Source organism: Neophocaena asiaeorientalis, unplaced genomic scaffold, assembly GCF_003031525.2.
Source record: "Neophocaena asiaeorientalis asiaeorientalis breed wild unplaced genomic scaffold, Neophocaena_asiaeorientalis_V1.1 scaffold492, whole genome shotgun sequence".
NCBI lineage: Eukaryota > Metazoa > Chordata > Mammalia > Artiodactyla > Phocoenidae > Neophocaena > Neophocaena asiaeorientalis.
Window position 1 is genome coordinate 387179 of NW_020171985.1, and position 16223 is coordinate 403401.

General features: G+C 35.6%; 1 protein-coding gene across 10 annotated transcripts in view; it reads left to right on the forward strand.

Moving 5' to 3' along the window:
* The window catches only part of THOC2 (THO complex subunit 2), a 99530-nt gene that overhangs the window by 76097 nt on the left and 7210 nt on the right, over nt 1-16223 (forward strand). For 3 of the 10 annotated variants that reach the window (XM_024747099.1, XM_024747114.1, XM_024747130.1), the window contains 14 exons: nt 1972-2247; nt 3511-3652; nt 4110-4267; nt 5209-5337; nt 5696-5827; nt 5915-6099; nt 6602-6780; nt 7026-7128; nt 7801-8231; nt 8433-8491; nt 9896-10027; nt 14833-14970; nt 15294-15363; nt 15446-15603. In XM_024747099.1, coding sequence (XP_024602867.1) covers nt 1972-2247; nt 3511-3652; nt 4110-4267; nt 5209-5337; nt 5696-5827; nt 5915-6099; nt 6602-6780; nt 7026-7128; nt 7801-8231; nt 8433-8491; nt 9896-10027; nt 14833-14970; nt 15294-15363; nt 15446-15603 — 2292 coding nt within the window. Of the gene's footprint in view, nt 1-1971; nt 2248-3510; nt 3653-4109; nt 4268-5208; nt 5338-5695; nt 5828-5914; nt 6100-6601; nt 6781-7025; nt 7129-7800; nt 8232-8432; nt 9217-9895; nt 10028-14832; nt 14971-15293; nt 15364-15445; nt 15604-16223 lie in introns of those variants that run through there. The other 7 variants (XM_024747136.1, XM_024747143.1, XM_024747142.1 and 4 more) reach the window with 5 other exon arrangements.

The window sequence follows — 16223 nt, forward strand, 5'->3', positions numbered from 1 at the left end:
AAAACAAAAAAAAAAAGTACAGTAACAGTGAGTATCAGTTCTATTCCGTAGGTCTAGTTCCCCAGGTGACTTTGTAGAGCTGTTATACTTATCCACTTGACTGAAGATGTGAGCTTGAAGAAGGGTTAAACTGACTTTAGGCAAGGAAATATTTGTCCTAGGCAAATATGCAGTATAGCTGTCTTTTCTGATCAAGCTTTTTTTTCAACTAGATAGGAATGAGGGGGGTGCCTGGAAATAGAAGTCACAGATTCAGAACCAAAGGATTAGGGAGACTGGGGCTACCCTATAACACTGTCATACCTACCTAATTTTCAGTTTTAATTGCTGAGAGCCACCTTGCAGCACTGATCTGAAAGAAAGGCTTTTCCCCTAGTTCATATTCTAAATATGACCAAGTCAGGTAGATAAGCTATCTTATTTAGGTAGTTTCATCACTGTTTTATTCTGTGTTTTGTTAGAACCTCAACAGCTGTCTTTCCGTTCACATAGATTCATATTAGTTGCCTTCAATAGGACCCACCCTCAAAAATTTAAAAGCCTTTCTTATCCCAGCTGCTATTCTCTCAGGTCTCTGGTGTAATTGGGACCTCTCTCCTAAGTAATGTTCTTTATATTTATAGCTTTGCCACCTATGTGGCCTCAGTAGTTACCAGCATGCTCTCTAAAATGGGGAAAACAGGAGATAATTTTTCCCACTTCTAAAGTAATTGTATGATTCTCAGAGCCTGTTGGAGATATGCTGTGGAACAAAGAGTACTTGGCATGCCTTCAATCCAGTGAGCCTGGGGTATGGAGCGCTCAGGAGGGACGGCAGCTGGACTGTAGGAGCCAAGACTCTTTGCCTATCACGATGCAGAACTGGAAGTGGGACCTTTGACTTCAGACTTTCTAGTTCTGGGCTCCATGTTTAGCACAAACTGTAAATGATTTAAGTGCTTTCTAGCATAAAGAAGCAGCTAGTTTTAGATCTCCTCTTAGGTTCATCTTCAGGGATGATGCCTAACCCAGACAGTTTTCTGGGTGAGAGCTCTTCGTCTCAAAGAGACTGAAGGACATGAGATAATAGCAACAACTCCACTTTGTATTGTTTTCTTTTTTATGTTTGACACACATTCTATGAACTAATATGTAGTCCCTCCCATCGTACTAACAGATTCTTTTTCTCATACAATTAAGGGTATGGCCTTCCTCTGACTCTCCCCCAAATTAGGATAAACCAATCAGGCCAAAAAAAGCTGTGGTTTAAGTCAGTTCCCACATGCTTTAAACTCCAGTATACCATAGCCATTCAGAGAAAATCATAATTTAGCTTAGCAATAGGGTTACCAGTTGGTCCTGGTTTGCCTGAGACTTTCCCAGTTTTAGCACTACAGTCTTGCATCCTGGGAAACCCCTCAATCACTGGAAAACCTGGACAGTTGGTCCCCCTACTTAGCGGTCTTATGGTAACGTTCTCATAACCTTTCTTTGTGTTGATCCAGCTTCTTAATTGACAAATCATAACAGATGATAGGGGCTACATGTAGCGATAAAGCATTCTGTTGTTGGTTGGCTGTTACTAGTTCCATTCTGCCTCTTTACTAGTGTTAAGACCCTCTACTTGGTTCCCTTGAATATCTCAAAAGCAGGAGTGGAAACCCTGCATGTTCAATCCTTGATGCAACAGCAAGAGAGAGTAGGGTGGGGGAAATGGACAGGGGGCCCACATACCCTATTCACTTACTCAACAGGTCAGATGCAATAAGAATCTTTGGAAAAGCTCATAGTAAGCACACAGGGCTAAATATTGAAACAGCTTCCAGGGATGATTTATCTTAAAAGAAATGTTGTTGGTAAGAAATTAGAATTGCTGCAACAGTTCTGATTGGTCATCTTCTGATTCTTGAAAAGGGAACATAGGTTTTTATACTATGAAAATCAGTGCTATAAATTATATTGTATGTGTGTGTTTTTACTTTTTATCTCCAGTCAAAGTATGATGAACTTAAAAAATCAGAGAAGGGAAATAAACAGCAACATAAAGTTCACAAGTACATTACATCATGTGAAATGGTGATGGCTCCTGTCCATGAAGCAGTGGTTTCCTTACATGTTTCCAAAGTCTGGGACGACATCAGCCCTCAATTCTATGCCACATTCTGGTCATTGACAATGTATGACCTTGCAGTTCCACATACCAGCTATGAACGGGAAGTCAATAAACTTAAAGTCCAGATGAAAGCAATTGATGACAATCAGGAAATGGTAGGTTTTTGGTCTAGTAGCTCAAGTACAATAACTTCATGGTATTAATTCAACATTATCCATACTTTGGAATTGTATTAGCTCAGGTTCCTATCTTGTTGTTACATAATGTTTTTCTAAGTGGGTTTAGAGGTTATCCTCTCCATGGGTGGGGCAGGGGCTTGGTGAGTACAGTGGAGGTTATGACCAATCAAAAGGTATTTGAGGGCTGTGTTAGCAACTTAAAATGATCTACTTAACTCCAATTGCAAGAGCAATAGGAATTCCCCAAAGGAGAATTCTTTAGGAGAAAGCTTTATTGAAGAGGTGAGTCTTGAACCGGATAGGCCTTGAAGATAGGTTAAGTTTGGAAATATGGAGGCAAATTGGTGACTGTAAAGCTTCAGCAAAGGTATGAAGTAGTCTGAGGTTTAAAGAGACCACTTTTACTGTGGCGATTGGGCTTAGTGATAAATTTGAAAGGTTAGGTTGGGGCCAGGTGACGTAGAGCAATGAAAGTTAGAAAGGAAGGCTTGAGGGACTTCCCTGGGGGTCCAGTGGTTAAGACTCTGCGCTCCAAATATAGGAGGCCGGGGTTTGATCCCTGGTTGGGGAACTAGATCCTGCATGCATGCCGAAACTAAAAGTCCACATGCCGCAACTAAAAGAAGATCCCGTGTGCTGCAACGAAGATCCCACGTGCCTCAACTAAGACCCGGCGCAGCCAAATAAATAATTCGTTTTTAAAAATGCACTTAAAAAAAAAAAAGGAAGGCTTGATAAAATTGAGAGCTATTTTAGATTCCTCAGTGGGGAAGCGATAATGGTAAAAATGGTACTTCAGGCAGATTGCTCGTGACGGTGATATGAAGGATACGTTTGATAGGGCAAGGGACTGGCATTAGGCGGGAGACCAACTAGGTGGCTTTTTGGGTAATGCATTATGAAGTACTGAGAGCATAGACTATGGTGGAGGTAGTGGGAATGCAAAAGACTTGTAAGCAGTTAGAATATCGGAACAGAGAAGGAAGGATCAAAGATGATTCCATGCCTCAGAGTAAAAGTACCAGTGTTGAGAAGGTATCCTGTTTTGATAGTGTACGAAGACTGACTTTGTCTTGGATTTGTTGAATGGAGGTCAAAGCACATCCAAGTGGACTCCTAAACATCCCTGTTGAAGTAATTAGTATAAGATATCAGCATTTATCTCCTCAAATTTTTTAATTAAAAGAAGGAGAGGTAATGTGCCTGTAGTTAGAAAAGTATCCAACTTATACTTTGTAGCCTCCAAATAAAAAGAAAAAAGAAAAGGAGCGATGTACTGCCCTTCAGGACAAGCTTCTTGAAGAAGAAAAGAAGCAGATGGAACATGTACAGCGAGTGCTACAGAGACTGAAACTGGAAAAGGACAATTGGCTTTTAGCAAGTAAGTTGTTGGAATTGTTACATTTCTGCCACTGCCACATTAAAAAAGCAAACTTTTATAACTTTGGAGGTATTGAAGTGTATTATGTTTGTATTTCAACTCAGTGTTCACTATCCCATTCTTTGGTTATTCATTAACGCAGAGTCGACTTCACATGTTCACTGAAGGAACAGATTTAATTTGCTGGTGAAATTAGTTAACTTAAAACTACAATATTGGCAGCTTATCATTCAACTTTTCTGTATAAAATCTTATCTCTGGAGAAATTATAGGTAGAAAAATGTCCACAGAGTGAAAATGAAAGTCTTATCCCAGGCATGACCTTTTGGTTACAAACTATAAATAGTTTGTGGTTTTATATCATTCTCTACACTAAAGTTTATGTTGTCATGTTTAGTGGCCTTGAGGCACTTGAGGAAGAAGTTTACCACTTAATATATTCTTCCCTTATTTTTAGAATCTACCAAAAATGAGACCATCACAAAATTTCTACAGCTGTGTATATTTCCTCGATGTATTTTTTCAGCAATTGATGCTGTTTACTGTGCTCGTTTTGTTGAATTGGTACATCAACAGAAAACTCCAAATTTTTCCACACTTCTTTGCTATGATCGAGTAAGTTCTTTTTATTGCAACCTTTAAAAAAAAGTCTCACACAAAGATAGCTAAACATTATATATAATCTATAGAGGTATTATTGTGTGTGTGGTTAAAAGCATGAACTCAAGAGCCAAGTGCCTGAACTTGAATCCTAGCTCTGCTACTTTCTAGCTATATGATCTTTGGCAAGTTTTTTTTAACCTCTCTGTGCCTCAGTTTTCTATCTGTAAAACGGGATAATAGTACCTGCTTCATAAGATTGTTGTGAGGAATAAATGAGTCACTATACACAAAAGCACTTTGAGTAGTGCCTGATATATAATAAGCACCCCTAGTTAATCCATTAACTCAACATTTGGGTTTGTATGTTTGTCATAATAGGTAGAACTCTCTTCTCCATTTTTAACCTTCACCCCCTCAAGAAACAATGAAAAAGCTTACACTTTTGCACATATATAAAAGCAGGGATGCTTTTCAATATGGTCACATTCACAGATTTTTGCATCTGGCTTTTTTCATAATAATAAGTTGCTGCATTTTGTGGTCTAAAAACATGACGTATGTTACAGCCTCTCAGCTGCCTATTTCTAGTTTCTATCAGCCTCGCCTCTGCTTACTGTCCCCTTAACCCCAGTAATATCTATGGCTAAGTCTTTGTTAAAGAAGTTACGTTGTAATAATAATGATAGTTTTTTTCTTCCCTCATTGTAAATCAGCTTTCTTTATAAAAGTGCATTTTTTTTGTTGTTGTTATTGTTGCTTTATGAATGTGCTATTTCCTCACAAAAGCCAGAATCTTTAAAGGTCTCTGGAATTGTGACTATAAAAGGGGAAGATGCATTTTGACTAAACTTACCTGTTTAGTTTATTATGATTTGCTATTACATGATCTTTTAATATTTTGAACTAATTTTGACCTTGATTTGTTTTTATTTTTCACACATTATTTTCTGTAGGTTTTCTCTGATATAATTTACACAGTCGCAAGCTGTACTGAAAATGAAGCTAGTCGATATGGGAGATTCCTTTGCTGCATGTTAGAGACTGTGACCAGGTGGCACAGTGATAGAGCCACATATGAAAAGGTATGACAAATACTCTTACATTTTACCCATTTACCATGTATATAATGACCGCTTCCAGTAAGCTCTGGGTTCAGTTCTAAAAGGGAAGCTGAGTTTAAGATTCAGTTGTACAACAGTGTTTAAAATTTAAGCACAATTCATTCATTATTTAAAAACATGCTATATTTTTATCCTATCTCAAACTGACATTTCAAATTAATGTCATTGAATAAGGTGGATCTTTCTGTGAAAACTACCTATCATTCAAAATACACATTATGTTTTCACATGGAATCATTAGTCTACTTAAGTTTCAGCTTCTACTATTTTGGAGGACAGAATTTTTCTTTAAAAGTGACAGCCTATTTTTTGCCCTTAGGAATGTGGAAATTATCCAGGATTTCTTACTATATTACGGGCAACTGGTTTTGATGGTGGAAATAAAGCTGATCAATTAGACTATGAAAATTTTCGACACGTTGTACATAAATGGCATTACAAACTAACCAAGGTAAGAAAAAATTGTATTTCTCAAAGGTGGTATTTTCTCTTCATACTTATACTTTTTTAATAACAGATCTTAAAATGTTTGTTGTAGGCATCGGTACATTGCCTTGAAACAGGCGAATATACTCACATCAGGAATATCTTGATTGTGCTAACAAAAATACTTCCTTGGTACCCAAAAGTTTTGAATCTGGGTCAGGCTTTGGAAAGAAGAGTGCATAAAATCTGCCAAGAGGAAAAAGAGAAGAGGCCAGATCTATATGCATTGGCTATGGGGTAACACAATTATACTTTAATGTAATTTATGAGACTAGATTACAGAAGGATTCTGAAGACTTTAAAATGTCTTACAGTGTTGAAGTTTATCTTCTGCCTTACTTCAGGAGATTATGGGAGATTATGCGATCATGTTCCCACAGGCTGGTGAGAGTTGTCACTTCTGATTATCAGCTTCCGGTCTATACTGGATGATAGTTTCAAAAATCATATATAGTATATCCTGGTTTGGAGGAAATGTAATTTTATCATCAGTTGAGTTATCAAATCTTCAATAGTGGAAAAAAGGCATTTTAGTTGAAGGATTAGTTTACATTGAAATTTTTAAGAAAGCATCTAGGTTCTCTTATAAAGACATTCAGGAACTTACTGAAAATTAATATTTTTTATTCTCTGGAATCAAGTAGCAGAGTGAATAACTTGCTAATTTTATTCTTTTAAACCCCATGTTTGTGCCTTTTGACTTGTATTTGTATATTTAAACACTTTGTGCGACTTTCAGCTACTCTGGGCAGTTGAAAAGTAGAAAGTCATACATGATACCTGAAAATGAGTTTCATCACAAAGACCCCCCTCCGAGGAATGCAATTGCCAGTGTACAAAATGGGCCTGGCGGTGGGCCTTCTTCATCGTCAGTAGGAAGTGCATCTAAATCGGATGAAAGCAGTAATGAGGAGACTGGTATGCTTATTTGTAGAAATTTATAAGTAATACATTTTGTTTCAGCAAACTGAAATGTTTTGTATCACATGACAAGTAAAATGCTGGCTTAGTGTTACTTTTTTAATCCCTAAGTAGGAGTATGTAACTGTCAAGAAGTGATCAGCCCTTTGTTTCTTTCTATCTAGTCTCTAATCATTTTGCTGTGCAGTTGTAGCTTATTTACATCTAGGGGCTTGTCAAATAAAACCTTACCTTTATTTCAGATAAATCAAGGGAGAGATCTCAGTGTGGTGTGAAAGCAGTTAATAAAGCTTCTAGTGCCACACCAAAAGGGAATTCAAGCAATGGAAATAGTGGCTCTAACAGGTAGGAACACTGTGCTGTATGTCAAAATTCTGAATTCTTATATGATTAAGCAACCTCATTAGACATGAATGACAGAGGGTGATAGATGAATACTATGGAAGTCATTTTTGTTGGACTGAGAAATTTTGTCTATACTGCTATTTTGATGATGTGCTTACCATTCTCATGGTTTGTATAATGCTGAGACTGACTTTGTTTCCTCTGCTGGGATATGCAGGGGAATGTATGTGGTGAAGTTAAAAATAAATTTTAGGATTGAGTGTTTGCTATGTACAATCTGGGTAAGAATAATTAACATGAGAGAAGCCTACTAATTTAGACCAGGGGTCCATCCAGCCAAGTAATCCAGTTCCTGATGGTAGCACCCTTGGTTGGCTTATGGGATAGTTTTGGGTTGTTACTTTGTAATCCTCAAAGGTTATGAACATGTACAAAAAAAGGGCCTAACATCACTTTAATTATTCTTTTTTAATCCACTATTTGTGAATTTGGTTATTATTTACTGGATAAAGAAGTACTTGCTTTTTACTTGTCTTAAAGTTGTCCTTTAGTTTTTAAAGGGCTACTCATAGTTCTAGAATTTTTGAAGTCAGTAAGAAACGCTTTATGATTTATAACATTGAATATATTTTATGACCATTTGTCTTAAAATGTCATGTTTTTATTCTTAAGCAGCAAAGCTGTTAAAGAAAATGACAAAGAAAAAGGGAAAGAGAAAGAAAAAGAGAAAAAAGAAAAGACTCCAGCTACTACTCCAGAGGCCCGAGTACTTGGTGGTAAAGATGGTAAAGAAAAACCGAAGGAAGAACGGCCAAATAAAGATGAAAAAGCAAGAGAGACGAAGGAAAGAACACCTAAGTCTGACAAAGAGAAAGAAAAATTCAAGAAGGAAGAAAAAGTTAAAGATGAGAAATTCAAGACCACTGTCCCCAATGCAGAATCAAAGTCAACTCAAGAAAAGGAAAGAGAGAAGGAGCCATCCAGAGAAAGAGATATAGCAAAGGAAATGAAATTAAAGGAAAATGTTAAAGGAGAGAAAACACCAGTTTCTGGGTCCTTGAAGTCACCTGTTCCCCGATCAGATATTGCAGAGCCTGAAAGGGGCAAGTTTGATTTATATTTGTTTACCTTTGGTTGTTGTAATATAAAGTTGGTTCTTGTCTTGTTATTATGGCAAGTTATCTAGGGACTTTAGTAGGGGGAACTAATACTTGATAACCTTAGAAGTTGGTGATTTTTTTTTGAAGCGTGTGGAAAAAAGTGGAAACGTACCTTATTGTGACTATTTCTTTTCATCCCAACAGAACAAAAACGTCGCAAAATTGATACCTACCCTTCTCCATCACATTCCGCAACAGTAAAGGTTAGTATAGCCTGAGGAAGGCAGCGTCCATGTTAGGCTCACCTGTTTGGAATACGTGTCCTGACTTCCTTCAAGTCTTGTGCCAAGTATTCACTGGAGCCACTGGAGGTTTTATGTTGCATTAGAAAATGAATTTTTTACATATTGGTGGACTGATATTTTTTTCCTATTGAGTATTTTTCTTATAAAAATATTAAAACTTCAAGGACCTAGCACTAATTTTGTAGTGTTTCAAAGTGCAAGAGAAATTTTACCCAGAAGTGCCTCACTGCTTTACGCAGTCTTTTTTGGAGTGCAATGGTAGCTACAAGCAAATGAATCTTTTCAGCAGAATGAAGCCTATTTTTCGGCATAAATATTGAAGAATATATAGCACTGAAGACTTCCTGGATGATACAGGATAAACAAGATACCTCTGAATTCATCAAGCTTCTTGATGAGCATCATACCGATGTGTGCCTTCTAAGAAGGAGTCTTGAAAGGAGTTCCATTTTAAAGTCTCCTTGGTGATCAGTTCTCCTGTAGTTGTGTATATTCAGTGAGCATGCAGCTTCTGTTGTATCTTCCCTTGGAGGTTTGTTTATACCCATTGGGTTCCCAACAAGTTGAACCTTGCGTTACGATAAAAGCAGATGTGGCATCCAATTCTACCACCCAGCAAAGAGAAACCCCAGGCATTCAACTGCAGCACAAAATCGTGGGTGTAGCCTTCTTGAAGACTCAGGGTAGCCATTCCTTGCTCCATATTTAATTTTAATTCTAAACTCATCTAATTTCATGGAATCTTTGAATTTGCAGTACGTTGAACTTTTAAACCTGTAAGTTAACTAATTCTTCATCAAGAGCACTGTGGTTGAATACCATAATTGATTTCATTTTCTTTCCTTTTTTAAGTGCTTTTTTTTTTGTGGGAGGTATGAGATTCACTGTTAGAGGCACTTTGCAAAAAAAAATGATTACTCTTTTATAAATACATTTTGTTTTCTTGTTAATGTAATGCCACTGAGTTTTCTGGCTAGGATAAAATGTGTATATATTTATGGTGGAGTCACAAGTAAAGGAAAATTTGAAACCTCCCTACTAAAGAAAAACTATGAAAATATAAGGCAATATTGTTCTTCCACAGTGATCTCCACTATTTAAAACTTTTTGTGGAGAAAAAATGTTTTGCTTTCTTAAGCCTCTTACCATTATCTGTAGTTTAAATACAGTGTTATGAAAAATGTGGCATTGACATTTATTTTAAAATTCTGAGCAGAGAAAGATTTTTGTTTGTTACAACGAGTACATATAATTTAGTTTTTTTTTAAACATTACAATTCCATTACATAGTTTTGCTTTTGTTTTTTACTGTTGATATTCATATAACAATGACATCACGAGATTTATCCTCACAAGAAGTAGCTGGTTTATTTCCAGGTTACAGCCATACTTCCCAAAGTTCCTCTGGGTTCTGAGAACTATGCCAGCTCACCTGTCATCTCCATTCATTTTCTACAGGACAGTCTCATCGAACTCAAGGAGTCTTCAGCAAAGGTTTGAGTCTTTTAAAATCATCATGCCTAAGTAAAACAAAGAAAAATTCTTTACTTCATTTATTGAGTAGGTACCCTCACCCTAGTAAATTCAGTAAGTTAGTGGAATAACCTTTAAAAATACCTATCACAAACTGAAACAATGGATGACAATGGTCCCTTTTAATGAAATTGTTATAAAATGTGTGTAATGTGGCAACCTTTCTATAATCTCTCCTTGCTGTTATGCATTATCCTTTTATGCTTCAAAATCTGAAAGTAAGTTTAAGATTTGAGGAAGGAGTTGTTGGTTTCTTTTGAGGAGTAGGCTTATTTAATTTCTCAAAACAAATCTGTCAGGCTGTTTTCTAACTTTTTTAGATAACCCAAAAGGCCAAAAAATATATCTGATGCATTCACATAACTGTTCTAAAAACTGAGCCCATCTTAACCCATAAAAATCTTTATATCGCCTCTGCTGAGCTACCTTTTTGGTAGTTGTAGCATATTATCAAGAAATATGGTTAATGTAAACTGATCATTCTCCTGGAGGGGAATACTCAACTTGATGGTTGTGTTTACATGTCAGTATTAATTCTTGCCTATTACTCTACTTTCTTGAGGATTCTGCTACTAAAAATCATGTGCAGTTTGTGTATCTTATTACAGAGTTCATTCATTTCATGGTTATAGTTGAATTGTCCAATGTTCATGTTATTTTGTCTTTATTATTATAAAATTTGTACCCTGTTTCACTTTGATTTTCTACTTTGCCTCCTCTTATAGCTGCTAAGTATGATTCCTTACTGGTGGACCAGTAAAAAATGATATTTTGAAACAAAGCCAGTTGACAGTACTAACTGCTTTTAGAACTGTTAGCTTTATAATGAAATGTCTGTGGCTATTGGGCAAGTAAGCACTAATTTTTAACAGTTTAGATTAGCTGATGTGCCTGTGTCCTAAAATTATAGCATTGTTTTTAGAATATACTGTATTAATCAAAAGAGAATCAGTTGAACTGTGAATGCTTTCTTTTAAAGTAAAACTTTTTATTTGCTAAATTGAATATGTATTCCAGTATAGTAGGTTTTCATAACCAGAGTGGGATTGTGTATGTATGTCAGTCTTAACCATCAGTGGCTTGTGTGGACTATTTTAAATTCATGGGTTAACAATGTTACCTTGTGAATATTTATTTCCTGAAACATATTTTGAAGCAGTTGAAAACCTGCTGTTATAGTTAACTGGATTTTCTAAGCAATGATGAAGATTATGGTTCCTTACATTTGTGAAAGCCTTTTGAAAATAAAACATATGAGATAAACATGTGTTATCTCATCTCACATTCATCACAGTGCTGTGAGGTAGGTAGGGCATGTGGCAGTGTCTTTTTTAACAAATAAGAGACTAAAGTTCTTGATCTTTTCCCAGTGGCATATAACTTGTTAGTACCAAAACTTGGACTAAAATTAAGGTTCCTCAAGTGTTCCTACCACAATGAAAACAAAAATTCCAAAAAAAAATATGGTTCCTTGATTCTTAGCACCCATTTCAATAGTAGTTGAAAGGGTTCTTAACTTCTTTCGTGTGTTTGTCTTATTTTTTAAATTATAGCGATCCCCCCACCCTGCTTAAAAAAAAAGGATGGTGATTTTGTGAGCATTTAAAATTCAATAGATTTATTCCACATTCAACCAGAAAATTTTGAAAATGGCATATGAATACCCTTGTAAAAATTGCAACTCATACCACTTTTCAGATCCTTAGTGCTTAGTATGGTACCTGGCAATATGATTAGGTATTCAGTAAATACTTGAAATGAACTCTTATGCCTTTGGACTTGGTAAAGCATCCAAATTTACTGGTCTGCATAGTAGTTGATGTTGATTTTTTGTGTGTCTAAGAAAGTTTAATAGCATATGAATGTCTTAGAAAAAAAATTTCACTGGACTTTGAGTGCTCTCTAAAATTAATGATCTATAATTTAAACTTTCTGTGGTAGCTTTTACTTTTTAGAGGATTTGAAAGGTATGTGTCTATTTTTTCAGGTTACTTTGTCATCATACATATAAAAATGTTTCCCTGCTCTAGTTTGACCTTTTAGTTATACTTTGCCCCTAGGATCCTCCTTTTTACTAAACTAGTTACTATTTTCATTTTGTAATACACATGGACTTGGCTTTTCAAGTGGGATTCTAGTTTAGTGTCCAAATCTTTTCTGTCAGTTCACCTTGCTCCTTTTTTTTTTTTTTTTTTTTTTTCGGGAGCATTGGCAGGCGGACTCCCAACCACTGCGCCACCAGGGAAGCCCCAAAGCATGCTCCTTTAAACCAAGCTTCTCTGTAGTTTCAGAGGGCAGCAATAACCACCTCAGTAAAATTCAGCTTTTAATTCTGTTCATCATCTTAAAACAAGGATTTACAACCAACCAAACCTGAACCTACATGTGAGGCCATCTTTATATATTGTATCCTTAAAAGGGTCAGTGTGGCAGTGGTCTCTTAAACAGATTTTGAAGATCAGTCAAATTGTTTTTTTGGATCTAATGATCTCAATGTCAGGGATAAAAGCCAGTAAAAAACAGGATCCAGTAGTATCAGGAATAAAAGTAAATTAAAAAAAAACCCAAATCCAACAACGCTACATGCAGATCAGTTTAACAAATCATTAATTTTATTCATCAAACATGTATTGAGTACTCACTATGTGTACAAGACACTAGGAAGTGTGTAAAAGTAGAAAAAGCACATTAGCTCCCCTACCATCCTGTAAACTATGTTATGGACAAAAATAAATGACATGAAATTAATTGGGAATTCCTGCCACAAAAAAAAGGTTAATATAAAATAAGAGTTCACTGGACAGTGATTTGTGGAGTTGAGGGAATGTTGAAGTGCTGATGGCTTTCGATCTGTCTTTGAAGGCAAAGTAGGAGTTTAAGAGATTAAGATAAAAATGAGCGACCGTTCTGGTGAAGAGAACTGCTGGGAAGCACAGGGTGTTAGGGAGCAGCGGTAGCCGCAGCCTAGAGTACATTGGGTCACTCCATAGTAGGGTAGAATTGTGCAAGGGTTGTGAAGAGCTTGGAATACCCAAGCTAAGGAATATGCATTTTATTCCGTGTGCAGTGAGAGACTGTATGTTTTTGTGGAAAAGAGTATTGTGATCAGAACTATTCTTAGAAGGGTAGAAAGAAGGAATAGAATTGGTACATTTCTAAACTAAGAATTTCTAGGATTCCCAATTCTCTGCAATACAGAATTCAAGTTAGATACACTTAAAAACTTCATTCTTGTGGAGGGGTGTGTGTGTGTGTGTATGTGTGTACACGTGCTTTTTTGTAATCACAAACAAAAAAATTTTTTTACTGGAAGAATTAAGCAATACTTCCCTAAGATAAGTCTTCTTTGAGTATTGTAATAACATATTACTTTCTTTGTCTTGTCAGTTTCATAAATAGTATTGACTTAAGATGTGAATAAACCTCACAATTAGAAAATATTAAAGTGTCATTTAGGGCATATACCCAGCAAGAGTACCTTTTGGACAAGCACTTTATGGTTGTTTCTCATTCTCTTGCTCTTTGTTATTAATAAACATTTTGTCTATTTCAGTTGATCTTCAACTTTTAAACACTGAAATTTTAAAGAATCTGCTTATGCATTGCTATGGCAGTATTTCTGAGCAAACTGAATTGAAAATATTTGGTGGTGTTAAAAAAACAAGTGTTAATTTAATTCTCAAACTGATGGCTGTCTTTTTTCATGTATTCCTTTGAATACCAAAGGATTTCTTTGTGTAAAAATATTTGACTTTTGAATCACTGTTCTTTTCATTCCCAAGTTATATCCAGAATTGTGTAGTTATGTAATGAGTTATATTCAGTATTCTGCTGCCTAACATTTTTAATGTCTTAAGTTAAACGTAAGCTTGTAGCACAGTTATAAATGCCGTAAGATTAGGTGTCTTATTATTTCCTTAATATTTTGTTTTAGAATGGATTTCCGTATTTACAACTTGCATAAGTAAGGTTACCTCTTAATTATTTAGAATTAGCATATCCTTGATCTTTGGCTGTTTTATTGTCTATGGGCCTTTCATTGGAGAAAGAATAGGTAAAAGAGAATATTGGTTTATCATTTTTCAGTCTGAGTTGTTTTATCAACCATAACTGACAATATGGCTTTCTGAGCTATTTAGAACCAGTAAGACAAATTTTACAATCAGTTGTGATTACTTGACAGAAACTGGAGCGCTTTTAGAAGTAGTGAATATGCAGCCTTTATTATAACAGTATTTAGGATAATCTATGCATGGTATACACTGAGGCAGAAAAGACTTATTAGTAAAGTCAAGGCTAGGTTTTATTTTATACTTTTGCTCACTGTCATCAATTGCTTATCAGTGGATGGTAAAACTATTTTAAATTTCCATGATTGTGTAGAGGTTTGTATTTTTTTGTTTGTTTGCAGTAGAGAAAATTCAGTCACTATTTTTCACATATGGACTCTTGTAATAATGGTGGTTATGGGTCTTCACAATAGAGCTATATAAGGAACTGTAGCTTGTGAATTTACTAATAAAAATCTCAGTTGAGGCAGGAATGAACTGGTTGAGTTAAAAAATGATAATTTTTATAAGATCAAGAATTGAATTCTTTGCGTAATTTGTGCCATGCTCTTTTATTTTACCTCTCATAATCCAGACAGCTGACCAGTTTTGACTTTGGGTCTACTACCAAATGTCTTTCATTAAATAAACAATCAAGCAAATGATGCCAATACTGGAAAACTAATAATCTTTAGTAATATTGCCTTAATTTAACAGCTCTACATTAATCATACTCCTCCACCACTGTCCAAGAGTAAGGAGAGAGAAATGGACAAGAAAGATTTGGACAAGTCGAGGGAAAGATCCAGAGAAAGAGAAAAAAAAGATGAAAAGGACAGGAAAGACCGGAAAAGGGTTTGTAATTTTTTAAAAATTAGTTTGGAAAGCTCATTATCATGTACAGTAGTGTGTTTGTTGCCTTTTTTTAAGTACTAGTTTGTTGCATGACAGTCTATTATTTAGTGTTTTAACTGGTATTTTCACCGTAGTCAGTAATAAGGATCTTCAGCCTAATAATCTCTACCAGCTCTGCTTGTCTTTCATGTCGTTTTACCAAGTATGTGAAAGCATCACAGATATTCTCCAATGCTAGTTACTAGCTATTCTCTTCTTGTATAAAAGTAAATACTTTAAAACAAAAACTCTTGATCAATGTAGTTCACAATTCTTGGTTCTAGGATCACTCAAACAATGACCGAGAAGTGCCACCGGACTTAACCAAGAGGCGGAAAGAGGAAAATGGAACAAGTAGGTAGACTTATTAATACTTCCCAAGCAGTCATCAAACTGAATTGGAAAAGGCTCTCATGATTCTCTTTTATAATTTTAGTGGGGGTTTCAAAACACAAAAGTGAGAGTCCGTGTGAGTCTCCTTATCCAAATGAGAAAGACAAGGAAAAAAATAAGTCAAAATCGTCAGGCAAAGAAAAAGGCGGTGACTCATTTAAATCTGAAAAAATGGATAAAATCTCCTCTGGTGGCAAAAAGGTAAATTACAAGAACAAAAAGAACAATATACTTTTTCTTAGAAAATCACCCATTAGAAAATTTAGCAAATACTGAGGTTTTTTTGTAGTCAAGTAGTCTTTTGTTAATTATTTGGGGGCAGGAGGAGGAGGCTTTGGGGGAGGGCAGGTTATCTTGGAGAACTTGAGCCAGTTCAGTCCCAAATTACTGGGAGGGTGGAATTAGTTTACCTCTGAAATTCCCTTCCTCTCCATTCCACTCCCAGCTACTTCTTTTCATTGCGTTTCAGCCTTTCTTTTCGTGTTTTCTTTTTTCTCTGACAACAGTTCTTTTAGTTCCTCTTCATTCATGAGGTTAAAATGTGGTCGCATGTATTCTCCCTGATCATCACACCATTATAAAGTCTTTATTAATTCTGATTTTTAAACACATTTTTATAACATTTTCTCCTAATTAACTTATGTGTTCACAACTTATATTTGATTTTAAAATTAAGTATAGTGTGCATCCTCTTAGATACTAATGGATGATAGAATACATCTGATGCATCTGCCATAAAGTAAGCAAGCCATTACTAAAGTGTAAAGTGTTTACAAAGCATCATTATGATATATATTCAACATATATGCCATATATTCATA